The sequence below is a fragment of a genome, unplaced genomic scaffold, assembly GCF_019419815.1.
Source record: "Pyrus x bretschneideri cultivar Hongxiangsu unplaced genomic scaffold, Pyrus_bretschneideri_v1 Contig12, whole genome shotgun sequence".
NCBI lineage: Eukaryota > Viridiplantae > Streptophyta > Magnoliopsida > Rosales > Rosaceae > Pyrus > Pyrus x bretschneideri.
Genome location: NW_025999413.1, coordinates 9,069,789 through 9,094,352, shown reverse-complemented (window position 1 = coordinate 9,094,352; position 24,564 = coordinate 9,069,789). Strand labels below are relative to the sequence as shown.

At 34.9% G+C, this 24,564-nt stretch overlaps 2 protein-coding genes and 1 long non-coding RNA gene across 3 annotated transcripts; 2 read left to right on the top strand and 1 right to left on the bottom strand.

The window, feature by feature from the left end:
* Positions 1–4,071: 4,071 nt before the first annotated feature.
* Positions 4,072–6,581, top strand: LOC125474154. Its single transcript, XR_007255822.1, has 2 exons — positions 4,072–4,314; positions 5,433–6,581. It is a non-coding gene; the product is annotated as an uncharacterized LOC125474154 (long non-coding RNA).
* An 11,080-nt stretch (positions 6,582–17,661) lies between these two features.
* Positions 17,662–20,461, top strand: LOC103947479. The gene is made up of 2 exons (XM_048578434.1): positions 17,662–20,134; positions 20,234–20,461. The coding sequence occupies exon 1, from the start codon at positions 17,673–17,675 to the stop codon at positions 20,130–20,132; it is 2,460 nt and encodes an 819-aa protein (XP_048434391.1). The 5' UTR covers positions 17,662–17,672; the 3' UTR covers positions 20,133–20,134; positions 20,234–20,461.
* Positions 20,462–20,701: 240 nt separating this feature from the next.
* On the bottom strand, positions 20,702–22,650 carry LOC103947478 (HVA22-like protein f). Its single transcript, XM_009358385.3, has 5 exons — positions 22,493–22,650; positions 21,752–21,778; positions 21,524–21,646; positions 21,021–21,270; positions 20,702–20,916 (listed from the first exon to the last, which is right to left on the bottom strand). The coding sequence occupies exons 1-5, from the start codon at positions 22,537–22,539 to the stop codon at positions 20,890–20,892; spliced, it is 474 nt and encodes a 157-aa protein (XP_009356660.1). The 5' UTR covers positions 22,540–22,650; the 3' UTR covers positions 20,702–20,889.
* Between the last annotated feature and the right edge of the window lie 1,914 nt (positions 22,651–24,564).

The window sequence follows — 24,564 nt, the reverse complement described above, 5'->3', positions numbered from 1 at the left end:
ATAATGGCTCCTAGCCTCCTAGTCCATTTCCAATTCTTGAGTTAAAGTAAAAAGAATTTAATTCAAAAAATTTAGGTTTTAATCTAAAAATAATTTTTCTGCTTTCACTCTTTTGGATTAAAAAATTTTAACTTGAGATTATTAAAGAATAAATTTATGATATTTTTTTTAAGTAACTTTTGGAAAAAATAATAAATTATGTAGACTATTCTAATTTAATTTTATGAATATTTTAACTTTAAAATGTTTAAATTCCGATAAATATTGAAAAATCATTAAACTGAGATCATGAAACTTGTTGAATACTATGAAAGAATATGAAATCACATGAAATAATTTTTTTAATTACTTTAGCTGTTGAATTTAAATTTTGACCGTTAGATCTTCTTTTTACCATTGGATTGATCATATTAGATCTTAACGGTTGGACTCAATGAATTTATAAATATAAAACTTATTTTTGGCCCAGGGGTTGGAGCAAGTTAGGGGAGGTTTAGAACCTATAATTTGAGTTTTACTCTAAGGATTGAAGTAGGTCTTATGAAAGAGTTCCTCCTCAAATTACTTGGTGGACTATTTATAAAATTTTGTGTTTGTGATCAGAGTTGGTTATATTATAAATAGCCCTATAAAAATTATTTTCGCAAAAAATCAATGAAAATTAGGATCGACAAGTCAAGCAATTGTATTAAGTAGATAAGCAGTTTGAAATGCTTTTGTCCAATCCGTCTATCTATTTTTATATTGTTCAATGCCTAAAGATCTTTGCTTTAAAGTGATTTTTTTTGTAGAGATGATTCTTACATAGTAATTTATAATATGAATGATTCCGATCATAAACATGAAATCTTGTGAGTAAACCGTAAAATATTTTAAGGAAGAATTTCTACCTGATCATTAAGGAGCTAAGTCTTTCCCATTAGGGTATCTCGATAAGGATTAAGGAAAGTTAATTTGTAGGGTCAGGATGTTGATTACCGCATGGCCAATGGCTCTGGGAGTCTAAGGGTTCGTTTGGGATTGTGGTGCTTTAATAAAAAAATAAAATAAAAACAACTTATTAAAAAATTCAGAACATTAAATGTGTTTGGTAAAAAAAAAAAAAAAATAGAGTATTCTTTTAAAAAACTGCTGTCAATGAAAGTAGAAAAGCATAGTAAAGTAGAAGCAAGGTTTACCATCCTTCTAAAAGAAGTGTTTTATTTTTTTTCAAAATATAGTAATCAATGCTCATTTAATGAGCTTTTCAAATGGCAAGTATACCTCCACATGTTTTACAAAACTACAATTTTTACTCCTATATTAGTCTTTGATAATTATCATATCACATTAAATACTATATCATTTTTAGTCATTTAACATATCCAAAACAATTTATATAAAAGTTTACTAAATACTCAAACATTTTTTTTTTAATTAAAAACACTTTTACAAAAAGAAGTTTATGAAACACAGAACAATTTTATTTTACTGCTGTTTATTCTTACAACACAGCAAAAACATTTATTTATTTTTTTTTTTTTTTAAACACAACAATACAAAACTAGCCTATCCCTAATAATAGTGAACCCTCAATACTTCCGCTTAATGATCTTTTGTTTGATACTTACCAAAAGACAAAGTAAGGGTTTATGTGGCTCTCCAGTTTCATATCAAGTGAATCATGTGATTACATTAATCTGTCACATGCATGCCATGAGTGTCCAAAACATTATTAAATTTTCAATTTATGAGGTTTTCACTATACTAGCGATATGAGATATCTGGTGGCTTTTTGCACCAAGTAACAATTAAGTTAATTAGTAAAGAAATAACCAAATCCTATAAGCCTAAGTAATATATATATTACATTCTTTCTCATTTGCATATCCTAAGGTCTAGCTACATGAGGAACTCAATTAATCAATCGGAAAGTAAAAGCTAGCCTTAACTAGATAGGGAAACCTCTCTTTTATAGGGCAATTCAACTCTTTAAAGCGATAATTGCGCGGGTTATTAGAAAATTGACAATTATGCACAAGGATTGTTTGCCCTCCCATTTCCCGTGCCCTTCTGTTTGTGTGGTCACGGTTAAGCCACGTCAACATTTTATATTGTTTTTTTATAAAGATAATAAGATAAAAATGAATAGTAATATAAAATGTTGATGTGACTTAACCATGATCACACAAACAGCAAAGTACAGAAGGACACCAAAAATGAGAGGATATGCAATCTTTGTCTGACAATTATTGTCTTAGTAAACAGTAATCACCTGAGAGCATTTCAAGTTCGTAAATAATTTATCCCGACAATTCACATTAAAAAATAATAAAAAGGTTTAATATTATTTTATAGTAAAAATATCATATTTTTGTCTGAAACCATCAAGTCTCTCCCTCGATTCCTATGTCCAAGTCTCTCCCTCCTCCTCTTCCCTCGACTTCGCGCTCACCGGCGACGGGTCTTAGTACACGAGGCTGGTTGCAGCTCTCTCTCCGTCCGTTCCCCCCCTCTCCTTTTTCTTGTTCCTTTCTTTCCGTCCGTCCATTCCTTGGTCCGTCTCTGTCCCTCGACTCGCGTCGTCCTTCTTTCTCTCCGTCCGTTCCTCCACTTCATCTTCTAAGCCGAATTTCTCGACTACAGAGAAGGCGGACTCCTCCCTCGACCACCGCCTCTTGTCGTTGCACCCTCGCCTGCAAGTTTTTTTGTCATGGACGTCAGCATGATGTATAGAGGCGGGCAAGAATGGCCCGATTGCTGAGTTTGGGGGAGTTGGGCCCACCGAATACCATGAAGGATTTGGGTCGGCTGGAACAATTTTTTTTGTTGGAGGGTTCTCTATCCTTTTTATCTATCGATCTTTTCATATTTTTATATTTGAACGATTATGGGTTAAGTTACGTTAATATTTTATATTAATTTTTTATAGAAATAATAAGATAAAAAACAATGTTTAAGAGGAGGGGATGAAAGAGTGTAAGAATAGGAAGGTAGAGAATTCTCCTCTATTTTTGTTGGAGTAGGGGTATTAAATCACCCAATTGCAAAAGGGATTTGTTAGGGTGGACTTGCTCTTATATGCATATTTTAAAACGATAGATATAGTTTATTTTAGAGCCCGATGAATTTCTGAGGCTCTAAAAAAGAATCTCCTCCGAGAAGGACGGAGCCAGTTAGGGCTTCTATCCAATTATCCAATGTCTTTCATCTAGTGGCCTGATTGATTTCTAGATGCAGAAGATTTGATCTCGTAGATAACAATTACTGTTTATAGCTCATGCCCCTAGATAAATTTCTAAAAAACACGAGTAAACAAAAGAAATGAGAACCAATTATGAACAATATACTTATTATGTATCCAAATAAAGAAAAATGAAATGATCACACCTATGCACGTAGAAACATTGCATATTAAAAATGGAAAAACTTATATAGATGAGCTAATTAATTAGTTCGTTGCCTTCTTTTGAAAACAGAAAAAATTATATAAATATATCATATAGTATATACGGATGGATATTAAACATTGATACATATATACTACACAACCTTATCACTTCCGTTGATATTTTTGCAATACTGAAAATAGTATAACAGATCTGACACCTGTTTGTCATATGAATTGGGAGGGGGTGGTTGAAAAATATAGTACCTCATTTATCATTCTTAGGGGTGGAAAAAAACATACTGAAAATTTCGAACCGAACCGAAAATCTCTAGCTGTTTTCAAAAAGTTCGATACGGGAATAGAGATCCCATATGTTTTCTTCGATAATCCCAAACCAAAACATAATTTTTTATATTTAATTTTAAATTAGGTCTAAGACTTATGTGGCCAGTTGGATATGTTTGAGATATAATCTCAACCGTCCATTCATTACCTTAACTCTTTCGACCTCGTTTGATTGAGTCATCCCACTCCCACGAGAAATTTTTAGTTGTGACAAAAACATTAGTGGCATACTACGTGTTTTAATAGGAGTTGTGAAAAATTTTATTTTTTAAGTTATTAACTTTTTAGCACACATATCTTACCATTTATATAATGACACATAATGTACCATTCGTGTACCGGTCATATTGAAAAATCTCTCCACTCCTACAATCTCACTCTGTCTCTCTCTCGATCGACTCATCTTCTCCGTCCACCTAAAATCGAGGTTTGCTTCACAACAGCCTCCAATGGCTTCCTTCAATGTTCCCTTTCCCAAGGCGCGCTTAGCCCCCGTTACCCGCCTTGGCTCCTCCGCCCAGCCGCAGCAGCACCTACTCTCCTTCCACAATTGCCTCAGTCGCTGCCCCATTCCATCTCTGTAGATTTCTGGCCTTCAGGTTTGATTAATTCTGTGTACTATTTGCTTTTTTAAAATTTTGTTTGTATAAATTTCATTGCTTTTTGTGTTTTCATGCTTTAATTTTGTATTTTTCTCAAATGGGTATTGTTTGTGTATCTTTATTTTTTTAAGCATCTTTAGTTTTCCAAAGCGTAACCAAATAGCAAGCACTAACATTTTAATATTTTTTGAAGAATATCGAAATTCCGGTTTAAATTTTTGGAATCCCGTCCCAAAAGGAGTTGGTTCGGAATTTGGTTTGTGCTTTTCAGTTCGGGATCCTGACCCGAATTACCCCTAATTGCACTCTGTTGTTGTTTCAAACTATATTACACGCTGTGCTGTTTGTATTTTTCTCATTTTGTTCAGTAGGCAAGCGAACAGTATTTATTTACTCTTGTATTTTAATGTCTGGCACAATTTGTGTCTTTATCCATGGGACACATGTTTCTGGTAGCTGGGGCCTATGACACCTCCCTCAGTGGAGCGGAGCGCCCTGTCTCCATCGTCCCTTGAATCTTGAATGAAGTAGGATTTTCTTCTTTTTTTTTTTTTTTTTTTTTTTTTTCTTTTTTCTCCTCATATTTGAATGATTATGGTTAAACTACGTCAACATCTTATATTAATTTTTTATGGCAAGAAAAAGATAAAATAAAAGAATGTGCGAGTAGAGGATGGAAGGGGATGAAAAGATGAGGGAAGAGAATCCTAGTCCCCCTCGAATGCATACATGTCCATCATACATGGTTGCATGAACATACATCTCCGTGCATGCATGAGTATTTTACCCATGTATGCATGAACATTTTACATTACCATGCATGCTTCCATGCATAACAGCATAAGCATACGTGGATTAAAAATGGGGTATAAAAATATCAAAGGTCATCATCATTGTTTGCTTGCAACCTCTCATATCTTTAATCGTACTTCCAATGACTATCCAACAAGTCGAAACCATTTACTCACTTTATTCCCGTGCCTTATATTGGAATTAACTTTGTCACAGATACATGCATGATGCATCTTCTGTTGGCAATGGTAAAACCCTACTATTCAACTCATTATTAATGTAAAATATTGATATAGTACTAATTATTAGAACACAATTTGCAGACTCCCGGTGCGAACTTGAACAACCTGCGAACAAGGAAGAGCTTTTGAGGAGCACCATTGTGCTGTCGGTCCAAGATATATTCCCCGACACCCAAGTTAGTGTTCGATTGGTATTGTTGAATGAACTCAGGGAAAGAGTTATAAAGTTAATTTGTATCTCAGCTCTAGGGTTTAGAATGACCGATGCTTATATCCATTTTGAGGTGTATCTTGAGAATCCATGAGTGGATATTACTCTCAAGCGGTGTAGTTCTCGAATAAGATATGAGGATCACGTTCATACTATTCAGACCTGGATTCTCTTAGTTAAGCTCGAGCTAGGGCTTGGAACGTTCTTTATAGGTTATTGGCAGAGTCATGCTTATTTAAGATGATTAGGGAATGTCCATGGTGTTGTAGACATATTGAGACCCGGACTTGAATGTTCTGCTAGATCTGAAGATGATGGTGATATCGTCTCCAAGCTCTGAGAGGACACGTGAGAGGTCCATGCCATTGCATGATCCGACAGCCTCCAACCATGGGAATGTGCCAATAAATCCTAAACTCTTGAAATTCTCATTCATCTTCTAAATTTAACTTGCACATATTTCTACATCGTGTAGCTCTTGACTCGTGTGACAATATCTAACATGCTTATTCCTTTTCTTGGTTGTAGGTAGCAACAAGATTCTCAAGGTGTGCCAATTAAATTATGCTACAAAGGACGTGAATGGGGGTAGTTGATCTACTCACCAAATATATATACTATAATATATAGGAAATTGTTATTGACACTTCAAAAATCTCATTCTACATTCCAAACTTTCTATATTTGAAAAGAAAAATACACTTGTGAGGAGTGTAGAATGAGATTTTTGAAGTGTTAATAACACTTCCCAATATATATAGTGGTGCATAAATATAACTTGAGGGCCTTTAGATATCGGTGTATTTCCACCACTGTATGAATGCATGACATTTAAGTGATATCAAAAAAAAAAAAAAAAAAAAAAAAAAAACAACTAAAACAAGAAGAAGAAGAAGAAGAAGAGGTATAATGGAGAAAAAAAAGTTGTGAATATCACTTTGAACATGCATGCATTATTTGGTACGTCAAAGAAAATAGAGTTCCCTATATATAAAGATATGTTAACATGTGGAGTGCTGCATGACCAATCTAACTCGGTCTTCTATAAAAAAAAAAAAACTAAAAGTTATATAGAACTTTGATCTACTTAGCACCTAACATCTTTTAAAACTTTCATCTAACTAGTAGAAGATGAAACTAGCTAACTATATAAGAAGCTGAAAGTTATAATTAATAATTTTTTCTTGGTATAAATAGCTAGAAGTTACAAATTTTTGAAGTCTAGGGGACCAGTATACCGTCGATGTGGCTAGACTTAAATAAACTTGTATGCAAATGTGGTCCATACATATTGTTAAGGGGGAGGGTGATGTAAATTGAGTAGTGCCTGGCCTTCACCTCAAGGTCTAAAGGTCCACACAGCTAACAGAAGTTAATTCACGTCCAAGGGGACTTGTCTCATAACTACTATAAGTTGTTTTTTAACTAAGTGATGTTAAAGGAGAGAAAATATGAACTTAAAATATCAGGTGGGAAGTAAATATTGTTAACTTAGAGTCAAGTTATTATAGACTGAGTTAGTCAAAATAAATTAGTATCAAACTCGTCATTTACAAAAATCGTACTTAAGACACCTGTAGTACCAAAAATCAGTGTTCTTTAACTATTTGAAATATTATGAGGTTCAAAATTGTACTTAGGTAATCGTGGTCCATATGTCACTTACATATATGTACTTATTAACTTATGGCCAAGGGTGTCCCAAAGGTATTGACAAGAAAATTGAAATTAATTGTTTATGTTGGCCCCCTTTGCAAACCAAAAAGTAAAAACAGAAAATAAAATTAGAATGAACAAATTAACTTAGCGCTTAATTAGTGACCAACTTAAGTACAGTCGTATGTTCACGCGATGCCTTTCAACGTGTGTTGCGTTGAGTTTTGCTTTTGCCTGCGTATGTAGCAGAATCCTTGTTGCATATGGCTCCAAGAATAATCGAATATGGGTGGTGGAGGTGGTGTGCACTACTTTTTTAATAGCAATGGTTAACATTTTCCTTATTCTTTTAGACTCTTATCACACCGTCCAAAGAGTTACAATGAAAAGGATTTGTAAGACTCATTGTTAATTAAAATGATATCCTCTTATTTCTATTTTTCATATGAGCAGGAAATTGAAATCAGAATCTTGAGAGAGAAAATTAATGTTCTTAATCAACTGAGCAACTAGTGTCGTGCAAATTTTTTATTGAAGTCTCACCACACTCAACATATTCAATAAAAAACATAACATATAACACTATATGCCACGCTTTGGTGACACACCCCGACCCGGAATGTCCATTAGGACTCCGAATCAAGCTGTGCTGGCCTACACTTGGAAGGTGATGAAGCCATAAAGTGTGATAATGTGTAAACTATGACTAAATTTAAACCTAGAAGTGACGGTGAGCGGGTATGGACCCATACACACGTGATACAAAGTATAAGTAGAGTATAGTATGGTAAAATAACGATTATACCATCATAGGAAGCCACTTGTATTGGGAAGTGCCACGAATCCTGGTCGATACGGAAACTTTACTACTACAACCTTGAGGGGTGCAAAATAGAAAATGTGAGTGGGCGAAAACAAAGCTTTTCAAAAACCATTCACTTATCAAAAGTAATAACCCCTCGCCGTAAAACCTGTATAATTTCCCAGAAAATCATTCTACGTATAAGGATGAAATCAATTGTATACTATCAGTAAATCCAGAAGTATACCATGATACAACATCTCATCAACAATATAAATAATCAAGTGCTTAATAATTCATGCTAGCACGTAAGTTGGAGTCACCTATAGTGACCTGTATGACTCACCCATATCTCATCAATCAATGCTAGCACGTAAGTCGGAGTCACCTATAGTGACCTGTACGACTCACCCATATCTCATTAATCAATGCTAGCACGTAAGTCAGAGTCACCTATAGTGACCTGTATGATTCACAAGCAACCTGTACGACAATATTGGAGTTGCCTATCATTGCAACCTGTACGACAGCGTCGGAGTTGCTTAAAACATAAATATAGTCATGCCATAACTCAATCATTTCAAACAAAATGTAATCATAACCATGCATCTCACATTTCATAACATATACTCACCTAAACTTACCTGTGCGTCCTGTGTTCACCTTCGTACTTCAAAACATTCACAATAATTATGCGCAACAATATACCTATGAAAATGCCATGATGCAATCCAAAACTTAACCATATCGTAGTGCTTTCAAATACACACACACATATGCATACAATGTGGCGTAAAATGCACAATCTATAACGCCCTACTCCCGAACTATTTATTTTCGGGAATAATTATCAGCGACAAGCCCAACTAAACACTAGCTTAACTAACTATCAATACTTACGATTCCTTACTTCAATTTCTCAATTCCTTACACATTGTTTTATGACCACATTTAACCAACAAATCATAAAGTTAAAACTCACATTTTCACCAATTCCTTCATATTGCTTAATTTCCCAAACAAGGCTTTTGTCTCAAATATTGTATGGTTGCATCTAAAGTCTCGTTAAACTACATGCGTACCCTAAATAGGGATCAAACCATTTGTAGTTCACATATTCAGAATTCAAACCATAGCAATTAGGTCTCAAAAGCATAATTAGAATAACAGGTTAGCATAAAAACACAATGTCGGCTTCTTGGCCGTGCGCCGCTGCGGGTGGAGATCGGCCGCCCCTGCTCGCCGGAAAACTCAACTATTTCTAAAAATTCTCAAAAATTACAAAAATGAAGATCTCAAAGAGTAGAGCAAACCTTATACTTGTGACTAAGTCCAATTTGCCTCGAACCCGCCGGAAACCCTTGAAATGGGTGTTCTTGATTCGTCATCAATTCGACTCCGACACTCCAACCAAGGATTGGACATTGTTCTAGGCCTCAAGGGAAGTCTATTGGTGGTGTTAATTGCATGAAAACATTTCAAGTTTGGTGGATTGGAGTCACGGTGCCGTCGCCCCTTACGGTTTGGATTCTATGAAATCAAAGCCAAACATCTTCAATTTTAGGTGTAATAGGTAGAGGGAACAATGCGAATGTTTTCCCAGTGGTTAGGTGACATGGTTCACCGGAAGAATGGCGGAAAATGGCCGGAAATTTGTCGGAACAGGTCGGGTTCGAAGGTTTGCACGGACCAACCCGTGTCTCCCCCCTTCATCTTCTCTCATTTCCCCTCCTTTCTTTCGTTTCTGATTGGGCCATCCTACCCTCTCTCCTCTCCCTATTTGTCCAACTCCCTCTTTTATTTTTTCTTCTCCTGTTCCCTCTTATTCTTCCCACATTTTCTTTCTTTTCTGTTTTCCTCCTTTTTCCCAGCCACACCCACCAATGGCATATAAATCCTTTAGTAATAATAAAAATATAGTGTAAGATAATTAAAATAGTGATTCATTCCAAATACTTTTGGGTTCGTAACTCAATAAAACTTTAACTGTAACTTCAGATTCACTTCTACTTGTGCCTACGCGTCCGTAAGACCAAGCTCTATCCGAATATGTCAAGAAACATGACAAAATATACGAGAATCACATACGTCCTCGAAAATCACGCTTTGCCCATAGGGAAATTCAGTAATTTCAAATATTAAAATTATAAAAACCATAATTTTTAGGGACGGGCTGTCAAATTTGGTATTTAGGATTAGGCTGGATTGAAGAATGTCTATTTTTAAATTTTATTTAAGTTAAAGGTAGAAGATGAATTAGTCATAAACGAAATTTAACCTAATCTATTATAACCAATCCATTTAATCCCTTCTACTTGAAAAAATAATTAAAAAACTATTACTTCAAAATTTAGGGCTTGAACATAATTAGTGATTACAGACATATATGTTACAAACTTTGTTGTTGACAAACAATGAAATGTTCACAATAATGACTAATGGGGTAAACAATAATTTTTTATTTTAGTAACTTTTTGCTAGCATGCATAATCTCTAAATGAGGACCCAAAAAATGAACGCTCGGATCATAGAATTACTTTGTGAAGTATACCCAAACAAATAATTAGTGTTGTATTAATTTGTTAATCAGGTGAGCACTTATATATAGTAACAAGTAGTGTAACGAATTCACGCATGTTATGAATTTAACACACAATGCCATTTTTTTTTTTGTTAGGAAACATAATGATAAAGTTAAGGTTCAAATTTAGGGTTTAGATATTAATGGTAAATGCACGCATAGTTTAAATACAATGCACTATATCAGCATGTCAATCACATACTATCATAAGTAATTTATTTCACTTAACAATATCATACTAACTTTCCACATAATACCAAAATGTTCTTTATTTTTATAAGTAATATATAAAATTCTTTAGAGATAGGCCCTTACAACTCTTATTTACTAGACAAAAACGCATCTAGTTTAAAGCATCCAAATAAATTTCTAATTTCACATAAACATAAGCAAATAAGTTACCTATCATTATTATATAGGCCAAACTGCCGATCCCCCTTCTAAACTTTCACTTAGGTTTCGATTTCCCCCTAAAAATTCTCAATAGGAAAATCAAGGACTTAAACTAATTTTTTGGGCCAATTTCTCCCTTACTGCTAGTTTTCCATATATTCCATCCAAATTAATGTTAACTCTTATCAAATGCACACCATGTGACTCTGCTTTGAAGACAAAAGTGTCACTTCGCTAGACCTTCAGGCACAAAAGCTATAGAATCACACAAATTTGCATAGGTTGACATTTTAGAAATCTAGGGTTTTCAATTATTTTAAAGAACAAAGCGACCAAACTACCTTCACATGTTGTGCACATCCTTCCATTTAACAAAAATTTGGATGGAATTAATGAAAAACTAACAGCAGGGGGAAATTGGCTAAAAAAATTAGTTTAAGTCCTTAATTTTCCAATTGAAAAGTTTAGCAGGGAAATCGAAAGTCAAATGAAAATTCAGGAAGGAAACCGGCAGTTTACTCTTACTATATATTTACAACTTATATCACAACTATCTTACTATGTCAACAAATTTATTGCTCACCCTAATTATGTTGAGCAATGAGTCCACATAGTGTTCCATGTGTATATGTTAATACCAAAATGTATGTAACAAAATGTCAATACCAACATGTATGTAACAAAATGTACGAACTGAAATGTATGTACTGGAATATATTATATTGAATTAATGTACCTAAATGTCAATACCGAAATGTGTGTACCAAAATATACATATTGAAATGCATTATATTAGAATTAATATACCTATATATTTGTATCGATGGATATACCGAAATATACCAAATGAATTAATGTACCTAAATAAAGAACATACAAATTGTATCCAAATTTATTATAAAAAAAATTAGTTTACCTAAATGTAGACATCAAATATATTATTATGAATGAAATGGAAATTAAATTTAAATGAAATTAATACATTAAAAATAGGAAGAAAAAGAGAAATAAAATATCAAAATATAATTAACAAATGAGGTGATTAAATACATTAGGGACGAGAAAATTGGATTTTAATTTACACAAGGTTATAGTCTAAAACTCATTTTTTTGAAGAATTAAAATGAACTTTTCTATTACCACTTAGTACTACGGTTTAGTGGTATTCCTCTTCACTTGTAAGTTAGAGGTCTTATGTTCGATTCTCGTCAAAAGCGAATTTAAACTACATTATTGCTAGCTCATTATGAGACTAAGGTCACCGTCTTTCCTTAGTGTAGATAATATCGTTTGTTAAAAAAAAAACTTTTCTATTTAAATAATAGGATTTTTTTTTTTTTATGAGTAGAATGATATAGTTTACACTAAAAGGAGAAGGAGTTCGGCTATGCCGTATAATGAACAATCTAATTTAGTATCGAATTCGCTATCTACTAAATTTAAACCTAAAACTTCTCACTTATAAATAAAAAAGAATATTATCAGACTATAATACTATATCATATTTAAATAATATGATGACCAATGACAAGTTTTATATAAAGAAAATTGAGGGTGAAGAGATCAAGCCAACATATAAATCTTATTTTATTAAGTTGTGCGATCAACTTACCTATTTTTACCTTCTACATTCACTTTATTAATTTTTATTTTTTTGATATTTTTTAAATTTATTTGATCTAATATTTAAAAACTAAAAAAAATGTGTAAAGACAAATAAATGTGTTTATAGCATCACCCATTTTTTCATTCATTTTTAGATTTGATGTTAACATGATCAGGAGAACATTTCTCGATAGTATATATATATTAAAAAGAGAATATAAACTAAATATAAATATAGGTCAGTGTGTGGGGGATGGGGGTGACATAGAGAGATTGTAGTTGAAGAGAAATTTTTTATTGTGGTAAGACATAGATAGTACATTACGTGTTTTTTTAAAAGTGATGAAAAATTTTATTTTTTAAGTTATTAATTTTTTAATAATATATTATATTATTTAAATAATAATACATAATATATCATCCCGTATATCGATCACATTTAAAAATCTCTCATAATTATCTTGGGTCACTTTAGCATTTTGGGTAGGGGTCTGTCAGGTCTCTGTCAGTCATAAATAAGGGGGAAGCAAAGCAAAGTGCTCCTGCTCGAGAGAGAGAGAGAGAGAGAGATATAGTAGACAGAGAAATACCACGACCTCTTCGGCCCATGAGTAGTACACTACTGCTCTTCAGTTTTCAGTCTTCAGTCTGCCTGCTGCTGTCCGCGCTTTTCCTTCAGTCCTTCCCTCTCTCGAGCGGGAAAAATAAAAAATAATAATCCATTACACGCACAAACCGAAAGAAAAGTGAAAGCAGGAGAGAAAACAATATATCCAGCTTTCTCTCCTCTCTCTTCCTTTCTCTCTCTATCTCTATCCTCTAAAGCTATTGATTCTCTATAGCTTCTACCTACAACCCTTCTCCTCATTTCCCCTTCTTGTTCTCCTTCAAAGAACATCTTCTTCCAATCAAAACGACCATGGCTGTTGCGTTTGATGGCTTCTCCATCCGGTAAGCTTGCTTGCTACCTCAAATTTAGCAACTTTTCTTTGCTTTATTTTTTGCCGCTCTTAAAAATTTGTTCTTGTGTTTTTGTAGAGAATATGCGGCGAAGATGCGAACCGTGGACGTGCTGAAATGTTATCCCTTCGCGGTTGCGCACAACCACGACGACGAAGATACGAAGAAGAAAAAGGAAGCAGAAGCGGCGGCGTTGCTTCCTCCGATGACCGTGACCAAGTTCAACTGGTGGTCCCACGAGCTCCACCGCTTGAAAAGATCCAACAAAAACCAAGAGGTACTAACTCTTGTCAACAAAGAAAGCTCAGATATCCCCAGAAACGACATCAAATTCACTGCTGTCGAACAACGACTTGACGAGGTTGTTGCTGCTGATGGTGATGGTGCGGCTGAGAGCGAGGAGACCCTGAAATCGTCTGACGACGACTTATCGTCGTTGGTTTGTCCAGTTTGTAAAGATTTTGAGGCGGCTACCGTGAACGGTGTGAACGCCCATATCGATGGTTGTCTTGCGTCGAGGGAGGAGCGGAGGAGGCAGATGAGGAAGGCAAAATCGAAAGCTCCCAAGAAGAGATCTATTGCGGAAATATTCGCGGTGGCGCCGCAGATTCAAACGCATGAAAAAGATCTTTGTGAAAGAGATGACGTTGATGGAGATGATAATTGTAAGGTGTTGGGTGAGAGTGGCAGTGTTTTAAAGGCAACAAAGAAAGTAAAGAAAAGGAAAAAGGAAAAAAGGGTTATGTTATTGGAGGAGGAGAACAACAGCAACAAGTTCAAGAAGAAGAAGATTATTAAGATGATGAAGAATGATGGGTTAATTGCAAACAAGGTATGTGATCAACTTTCATACCACAAAATATTGATTAAACAGTTGGGTTGTGTGTGTGTTTTTATGATTATATAATAAGATTGTTGTTGAAGTTGATTACTGTAGTGTTAGTTTGATTACTTTGTGCATAAAATTATACTGGTAAAAAAGCTGGGAGAAAACTATGGAATTAGTTTGAGGGGAGCGAGTGCGTTTGTTGTGATTGTACCTTGTGTTTTATGTGTTCTTACGGGGTTATGGATTGTCCAAAAAAATTTATCGGGTTATGGAGGGGAGAGGGTGGTGATCCAGCTGTACGGTACGGATTCAGCAAAAAAGGGATTTTATAGGGTGGACGATTTTCTTTGTCCTTGGTTTAGCAAGTATATAATCCTAGCTACACTAATGATGATGTTCCCCCCCACACGCACAGACACACACTGTTTGAGTACTAATCTCTTTGGGAAGAAAATATGCTCCGATTTCGATCAGATTAGATTGACTGGATATTAGATTTAGAAAGAAGTGGGCGTCTGTATAATTATGTTGCTTATTAAAATGTGGTAATAATTTTTGAAAGCACTACTAGCTATATATCCACTTACGAAGTTTTACAAAGATGGTTGCTGATGAAATTAATAACTTTATACGTATGGTGAACGGGTTTCTGATCATCGGGAAATCATGTGATACGGATGGGCATGCAGTAGTACTGTTTTTTAATTTGTGTGATCTTGGTTGTTGCAAGAGATTGGCAGTGCATTATTTGTGTCTGTCCTTGATTAAATTTGGATCTTCTGATTGGCTTTGGGGATTAATTAGATATCCTTGACCTTGGAATATCTAGAATAATGGATCTTGTCTGCTTTTTGGTCTGATATGGTTTGGAAGACTATGAATGGCCAAGACTTGCTAGCTATATATCAGTACTGGGAAGTTAAGACTATTCGGGTCCACATGATCAACTTCTGAAACAAGAGATTTCAGTATATGTATCACTGTGTATATGTATGGTGTTTGAATGCTTGCAGCAGTTATGGAGGACTGTTTTGGGATCTTACTCCAGCTATTCAGTCGGGGTTTGGTCAAGCAATTATATGCTAGATCCATATGCTGGTTTGTAATTGGATCACATGCATTGAGGATATAATCGATCATACATTGAATCAGCGATCAAATGAGCAGTGGTATTTGATTCAATTTATCTGAATGTCGTAGATTAGTGGAATTATGAATGCTAGACTTGTATGCCTTCAGGATGGCATTTTATGTCTAGTGGTAGTGGGATATTTTAGAAATCGTTTGGAAGGATAATTCCATTAAGTGAAGGAAGAGCTTGGAGATAATGCATGCCTGGTGATTTTCATTCTTCTGTCATCATATCATCACAAGAATGTGAGTCGAAAGGTGAAACATCTTTATCGTATGGATGATATCTGGTCAAGTGGAGTTTATTCTGCACATGTTAGCTTTTTGGCTGGATATTGTGTCTTGAAATCATGGATTCAGTTAAGAAAGAGAGATTGAATGGGTGTTTGTCCTTGTATATCATGCCTTTAACTTGTTGGTCTGAACAATCTTTGTGGCATGGCTGATAGTTCAAAAAAATGATAGACATATTAAAGAATGATATTTCAGTACTACGCAAGGTTGGACTAATTATTCAAGGATAAAGACGATGGATTCCTTTCTGCAGAATAATAACTATCTAAGAATTCTAAAATTGAAGCAACAATGGTCACTTTGATCTTGCGGTCTGAAACAATCACACATGAAGTCTTACCTAGCTGTGCGATGTCATTGGTTCCTACAATCATTCTCTTACCCTAAATCCTTTAGTTAAACAGACTCTTTCAAGAGAAGCATGGAGAATCTGAGCCGATCTTTCATGAATGAGCTATGTTCATTAAAAGGTTTAATGTGAATGTTTCGATTGAGAGACAAATTGTTTGGACAAGAGCAATCTCGGGGAAGCTGTATTAGTTGCAATATGATCTAATAAGCTATAATAGATGTTTCTTGAATCAGCTAAATTGTTTGGACAAGATAGAGAGGTATATATGTGATCAGACAAGTTACAAGCCTTTGTTACGAAGTAGGATAAATTTCATCTTACTTGCAATGCAGCTAAATCCCGGGACTGCTTTATCTGGATGACTTCAATATTTCGGTAGAATGACTTCAAGTTGTAATCGGGTGATGGATCTATTTGATGGAAACTATCAATCGGCAGTTGAATATTAAAGTTTTTGGTCTGAGAGAGTAAGTATTAACTGTTGCTAAGCACAAACTTCGGCTGGGGTGTTTTATTTATCTTCTTCTTGTTATGGTATTGGCATTTATGCAAAAAGGATGCAAAAAGTGTTTTTCACATTACGCTAGTATATTTCTGCTGGAATTTCTTTTTTTTTTCTTTTCTTTTTTGACAGAAGGACATACTATTGGTCTATTCATCATAGATAGTACAATGGATTGTCGGAAAATCAATAGCTTTAAGTGAGCTTATGATTTGGCAGTCTAGAATACCTGTTGATTTAGAAATTCCCTTTGCACTTAAGAGTGCTTTTAATCCAATTAATACATACTGATATTGTAGCTAAATAAAATATTTTCTAATGCTTATTAACTATGATCAATACAAAGTTTTACTGAACCAACGATATAGATTTATGTAAATTTTCTTGTTTTGTTTTAAGAATTTGAATGCGACGGTGTAATGACTTTCTTGTATGAATCAGGACCATTCTTGCAAACTTAAATTGCAAAGTGCAGCCAATTATGCCAAAAAGCTGAATAAGAAGTTTGCACCGGATATTTGGGATTCTGCAAGGACACCAAATATCAAATGTTTATCTGCAAAGAAGCGAAAAGTCGTTCAAACATACAAATCGTTTCCAAAGCATAAAAAACCAGTGTTTGCCGTTCACAGCATTCTCAAGAATCATGATGTTTGTGGGCAGAACTCCACTTATTGCGGCATGCAAAGTGATAGTCAATCAAATCCTTGTGGTATTCAACATTCAGAAAGGCATGTTAAATTTTCTGGGACGGATCACAAACTTAGTCCGAGGAATAATGGATTGTCTTCCTTTGAGAATAATTCCAATTCCTTCGCTAGTTCATCTGAGAAGGACCAGTCTTCTGACAGTAATAAAGAAGCAGCCCCCATGGAGGTACACAGAAGAAAAAATGATGTTTCAATTGACACAGATATTGGAACTGAGTCTTGCAGTGTAATCAGAAGGAAGGAATTGCCTATAATTCCTGATCATGTCGATATTCCAAGTTTTCTGAGGCCACATATGACTCATCAAGAAAAAGTAAATCAAATGCCAGATAAATCTGTGCCTTCAAGTAGTTTTGCGGCTGAAGATAATAATTTGAGGATGTTCGACCAAGGCTACCTACCCCCCACACATAGACCTGCAGATTCTTGCTTTCCAAGACCGATATTTGCTCTAGAAGAATGCCGTGTAAGTACTAAAGGAGCTACTGTTTCCAGAGATTTTGAGCCCAGTGGAAAGATGATTGATCGTGTCGCACATCCTACGCATGGAGTATCTGCAATGAGTTCAAGGGAAAATACAGGAGCATTTCCCGTCCCTTCTTCATCTAGTTTCATTTTCAATGAGAAAGCAAAGGGGAGGTTTCCATTCCTGTCACAATCTGAAATCGATAAATTCAGCGATTGTGGTCTGCACTCCCAATTATTATGTCCACCCATGGACTTGACGGGTGGCTCATATCCCTTTCCGGAGTGGAAACAAAGAACAGTTACATATAGGGAAAGGTGTGCAGAAGAGGACTTTGTTGGCTTGCCTCTCAATTCACATGGTGAGCTAATCCAGTTGAGGAAGTCGAATGCTACACCAGGGTCCTCCAATGGCTTGCCTACACAGAATTTTACGCACTTGACAAGTATCAGTAGCTTACCGACACAGAATTTTACCCATGTAACAAATACAGGAGATTGTTCGACTGCATGCAACAAACATTTTTCGGAAAGAGAACTTCCAAATGATCAGTTGAACTTCTTTCCTATGCAGAATTGTGTTAAACAGAATCCTAGGTCACATATTCGAGATTTGTTTGGTGCTACTTACTTGCAAAGTACTCAAAGAGCAGATATACATCAGTTTGATTTTGAGAGCGGAAGCAGCCACTCTTTTCACCCTCTTGTTTCAGACCGGAACCTGATGAATGTCTCTATCAGTGGACGCGGACAATTTGACCAGGTGAAGAACCAAAAGATAGGTGGAATGATCTCTAAGGAAAATTCAGGCTACACACCATTGGGTGTGAATCAACCAACAATGCGGTTAATGGGAAAAGATGTGGCAATTGGTAAAAGTAGCAGAGAGATTCAAGGGTTTGAGGATGGAACATTGTGGACGGATAAGGAAATTATAGCAGAGCATTGTCCTTCAAGTACTGCCTTGGATACTCTGTCATTGAACAGGAATTTCCAGCATAACTGGTTTCCGTGCACAGCATCGGGGAAGTTGAAAGAACCTGCCGCACAGTCGTTTGAAATTCACAGAGAACATGCCCCGCAGCAAAATTTAATGATGAAAGCTCCAGAGTCCAGATTTCCCCACGCTTACCGCAACTGGCAAAGCCATTCCATGTTTGAAAATGGCTGCCTTACCGCCAACAGAAGTCCAAGTTCTAATTTGATCCGTTTTGCTCAGATGCCCACTTCACCTGCAATGTTTAATGGGGCACCTAAATTCCGAGAGCAATTCATGTCTGGAGCTGAATCTCTACAATCCCTACAGTTTGGCTCTCAACTACCGATATTATCTGCTCCTCCTAGTACCTGTGGGCATGGGGTTTTAAGACCTGCTGAACTCAATTACAAGCAGAATCCACCGCATTTTGCAAAATCATCATTCGGCTTCCCTTTCCTGAATCCTGAATGTAGAGACAATAATGTGGAGTCATCATGGTTTCAGAGCTCCTCTATGGGCATGCCCCCTTGGTTGTTACATGCAACACTGCAGGTAAACCCCCCAAATGCAGCTTCTCAATCCTTTCCAAATGTGGATAGCAGACACCATCAGCATATTATGCCGAGAGCTAACTTTTTTAACGAGCATCATTCATCGGAAATTTCTTATCCTTGCAATTTCATGACCTCTCATTCACAAGTGAGGGAGAATGTACCTACTCAGGCGACTACAGTTATGCCTCCTCTTGCTCTAGCTGTTCAAGGAGTAAATCTACAACCAACATCTGGCACCGACATGGACAGAAACAGAATCAAGATCAAAGACAGATTAAAAACAAAATCTTTCAGTATCAAAGACCCATATCCCTTCAAAAAAACCAAGAGACTAGCAGTGAAAGCTGTAGATTCAACAAAGGCTGCCAACATGTTGCGCTTAGAAACACAAGAAAAGTTGAGTGCAGCTGCAGGATCGTCAAGAGGGAACATTTTAGATGAAATGCAGTCTAATTTGAGAGCACTTGACCTCGACTCCAGTTGGAAGAAAGCAAGCGATTTGGATTGCAGCCAACACGACGTTCAAGAGGATGGATTCAAAACCTTTGGAGTTGAGTCTTCCAAAATGGACAGCGTTGTGAGAACTACAGGCCCCATTAAACTTTGTGCAGGAGCAAAACACATCATAAAACCGACTCCAAATGTGGATCAGGATAACTCCAGGTCAATCCGTTCAACAATCCCCTTTGTTGCAGTAACTAATGGTTTCAGAGAACCACAACCTCAGAAGAAAACAACAAAGATTTACAGGTTTTAGAAGTAAGTCTTCTTAAATGGATATATGTTCCTTTCCGCCGCATCATTTTTTGTTTTTTGGTGTCAGATGCTTATAAACATCACATTTTGTGAATGCCACAGGTTCACTGCTTAGGCCAGGGTACAAGAATGTTCATGCATGAATGCCAGAAGCAGCATTGTTCATAGGATTTCAGGTTGTTGCGCTTGCAGTAACACTTGCCAAATTAACTGTTGAAAACTTATGTATTTTCACATCTATTTCTTAAGCCATGTTACGATCTCCACATTGCCGGATCTGTAAAATATGACATTTTAGCTTATATGCTTTATCTTACAATTTTATTATTATTTTTTTTGTTTTTGCCGGCCGAAGTTAAGATTCTTGTTTTCTTGAGTATAAGGGTAGTGTTATTGGCACTTCAAAAATCTCATTCTACACTCATCACAAGTTTGGAGTGTAAAATGAGATTTTTAGAGTGCTAATAATAATTTCCTATGTAATTTTCGAAGTGCGAAAATTCTAGTCCCTCCATGAGCAGGAAAATTTTTGGCCTTTTTTAAAAATATTTTTTTTCCAAGATTTTGGTATACTGCAATAGAAATTTCACTTTTGCTGTATTTCTTCAAAGTACATTTATCGACATGCATTTTCTCCAATACTTGAGAGAAAATAAAGCATATATAAGCTTCTAATTACATTGATCATGAAAGAAAGTTACAAAGACTAGAATGCACATCTCTTCTATATGTTTGTAGCTACATAATTGCTGCATCGATCAGTATCTCCTAGCTTCTTTTTCAGCCTGCGTATTTGATCACAGATTCATTAGTGAACTTAATCTTTCTTAGAAAGAGATCAATAGATATTAATTCTTTGATGATGATCGTAATCAGTGTTTGTGCATACCGCTTTGACGACTCTTTCGAAAGCATCATCTCCATATTGATTGATGAAGCGTTCGACGGACTTCCTTGCGTCGAGGCTCATCATTTGCAGGACCTTCTTCTGACCCGCTGTATAGTTTGAGCTCGTCGTATCCATTCCAAGCTTTACATACTTCCTCACAACGTTCTCATAAATATAGGCTGCCCCATTGAAAATTGGCAACACCAACCAAATGCAAAATAACAGCTTCGTATACGGCCATATTGGAATCCTATACATGCCAATTTCCAAATAGATAGATAGTTTAATCAATAGTTGCATGGATAGTTATTAGAAAACTGTATATATCAAAATAAAGAGAAATGATTTCCAGATTCTATTTTTCTAACAGTTGGAATGAATAAATACAAGCAGAATCAAGAGACAAAAACAAAGAGATCGATGAGTGAAGAAAGTGAAAATGAGAATGTGGAAATTATCTCCCTAAAATAAATGTGCATGCGCGCAGTATTTTGTTGACATACCAAGCTAGGACTTTCCAGCAGGACAGTTCGAATAAGGTTATGAAAGAGTATATAACCCAATATGTTAGCCACTGTTGATCGTCGAGTGCTGAAGGGCTCTCGATTGCTCTCATTGATGCATACCTGTTCATGCATGATCACCAAATGGAACTAATAAATATATCAATAAATTAGTCAATTTCTAGCTGATTATTGCCCTTTTTCGTCGATTATTAAGAATTTACTTACAATGGATAAAGAAGCATAAGGCCTGGCCTGCAAGAAGATCAAAAGAAAAATTCTCAAGATTAATCGGTACGTAGAAATGAAATATCAATTAGTAAGCTCCGGTTATGATATAATAAAATACACATATGTATATATGTTCGTTAATGCATGTTATTATTCATATTTCTTGGATATATTTAAAAAAATTACCCATAATATTAACAATATTGGAAGCTTGAAACCTTCAACTATATATTTAATTAAGATCGTGAAAACTTGAAGGTCAAATAACTGTATAAAGTTTATAGATTCAAAAAGCTGATATATATTTCAGATCATCTTACTTATTGTAGCAATCACACGAATATATGTGTTGTCTAAGGCTTTAATGTGACATGAATATAACCAAATACATTTCATGCATATACATATATATTGTACGTTTTTTATACTCTTTTTTTTTACTGATACATACGGTACTATTTTTGTAAAATATCTCTGCAAATATATACACACATACCAAATCAAGATTAACATATAAAGATGAAGTCATGTGTGCTTAATTACTTATTTATTCATGAAATGGAAGTTGACATTTTTCAGATGAAGACACCATCCATATAAACTTTTTCCGCACTTTTTGTAATAGACATGCTTGTCACATTAGTATCAATGCATGGAGGATATGATAAAGCAATTATTAAAAAAATAATAAGAATAAAAACAGATGATGATATTTTAGGTGGGTCTTTTGCTAAATACCCGATTATTGTATCCAAATTTTTAGCAATGGCTCCAAGAACACCCATGCTGAAACACTATAATTTGATCTGGTCCGGCCGCGCACTCGTTTCTTCTTAAAAATTAATCCTGAAATATATGAACAATAATTTCCTGAGAAAATGAGTCGATGATGGGAAGTACAAGTAAGTCGTGTATTTAAAGGTCCGTGGATTGTTGAGGTTGATTTGATGAAGCCAAGTAAAGAATTTTTGCCCCATCAAAGGGTTTTCTTTTGGTGATCTCAATGGCATTGGCATATATACCTTAGCTAGCTTTTCTTTCTCTTTAACTTTTCTCCTTTTTCAAAGCTACTTTTACGTGCGTTAGCATCTTATAACATACACATTTCAGTTTTTATTTATTATATATGCATAACATACATATTAATTGGTTATTAAAAAAAGGATAATAATTATAAAGATTGGTGTTTATTAATTAGTGATGCACTCATAAATTAAAGGCTTTGAAAGACCAAGAAGACCCCAATAATCACAAGCTTCATGCTGCAAACTCATGAACTTGTATTGATTCCTCTAATGTTCAATACGCTGCATGCTTATTATATGCATGTTAAGGTTAATAGCTATATGGATTTAATTAGTACAATAAAATGCGTGCTATTAAAAATAAGACCCAAAACACATACTCAATTGATGAAGAAATTTGCATGTAAATGCGTATCTTTTAATTAAAGAACATGTGTTTTTTTTTTTTTTTTTTTTTTTTTTTTTTTTTTTTATCACGATCATATTCAGTCTCGCATACTCATTAGGTGAATAGTTAATGTGAGAAAACAAGTAAACACATTGCATCTGAATCTCTCTTACTCGGTTACATATGATTTATATTTACTTTTGAAAGAAATAAATAATGAAAAAAATGGGATTAAAAAGTTAATAAAAAGGAAAGAGAATTGTTATTGACATTCCAAATTTCAAACATTCTACATTCCAAACTTTCTATATTTAGAAAGAAAAATAGAATATAGAATAAGATTTTTAAAATGTCAGTAACACCTCCAAAAGAAAAAAGCAAAAGAAATTAGAGCAAGCAAACCCTAAAGGTGGAGTGTAGGTAATAAAAAGCGACAAGGCATGTGATGGACAAGCAAGTAGGGCAGGGAACAACAACGACAACATATTATTTTGTGGTACAAAAACAGTAGCCTTCCTTAATAATTCCAAAAGCTTTGATCATTACACGTACTTTGTCCATTAACTTTAAGGGGTGAATTGTCTGCCTTCTTATTTCTATGCTCTTTTCATATCTTCCTGTAATATGTGGTCACGGTTAAATCACGTTACTATTTTATATTAATTTTTTATATAAATAATAAAATAAAAGGTAATAGGAATATAATCTACCTCATTAACCGTAACTACACAAACAGAAGGGTATGGAAAGAGTATAGAAATGGAAGGGTAGACAATCCACCTCCTTAACTTTAACTTGATGTAACCCCAACATGTTATGTTAAGTAAGACCTAAATTAGATCCAAGGTTATGTTATGTAAGCCCTAAATTAGATCAAATTATATACGTTGAAGAATGTTAGCTATCTTTTTCATTTGTTTTTTTTTTTTTTTTTGGCTTTTTCACTTATTTTTTAAACAATATATTGTTTGTTTGCTTACCATCATTCATATGGTGGCTATATGTAAAAAAATATCTATTCATTACACTGTAGACAAATAGAGACGCTTAGATAATAGTTACGTTACTCTTGCTGGGTTGAACCCACTTACTTATAATTCTGTTAACTAGTGCACTCCTACTTGAAAGCTATAAAGGGAGATTACGGGCTGACAAGTATTTAAAAGAAAAAAAAGTTTTTGAAATGAGTTGAAAAGCGGAGCAAATGGAGGAGGAGTTGGCTTGTTTGTTGCATAGAGCACACATTAAACTAGAAAGTTAATATTCTAAACTACAGTTTCTTCCCTTTATACCCTAAAAGTTAATTTAAAAATTTTAAAATATAATAAAATTCTAATCTCCTCTCTTCCCAACCTTTCTTCTTCCTGACGCAAAAATAAAAAATTACCTTTCCTCTC

Excerpts from the sequence above, each read along its gene's own strand:
- LOC103947479 (XM_048578434.1), top strand. The coding sequence starts at position 17,673 with ATGACTCATCAAGAAAAAGTAAATCAAATGCCAGATAAATCTGTGCCT.
- LOC103947478 (XM_009358385.3), bottom strand. The coding sequence starts at position 22,539 with ATGGGTGTTCTTGGAGCCATTGCTAAAAATTTGGATACAATAATCGG. Across the intron at positions 21,271-21,523 it reads TGCTGGAAAGTCCTAGCTTG|GATTCCAATATGGCCGTATA; the intron begins GTATGTCAACAA and ends TGGCATGTATAG. Across the intron at positions 20,917-21,020 it reads TCGAAAGAGTCGTCAAAGCG|GCTGAAAAAGAAGCTAGGAG; the intron begins GTATGCACAAAC and ends TCAAATACGCAG.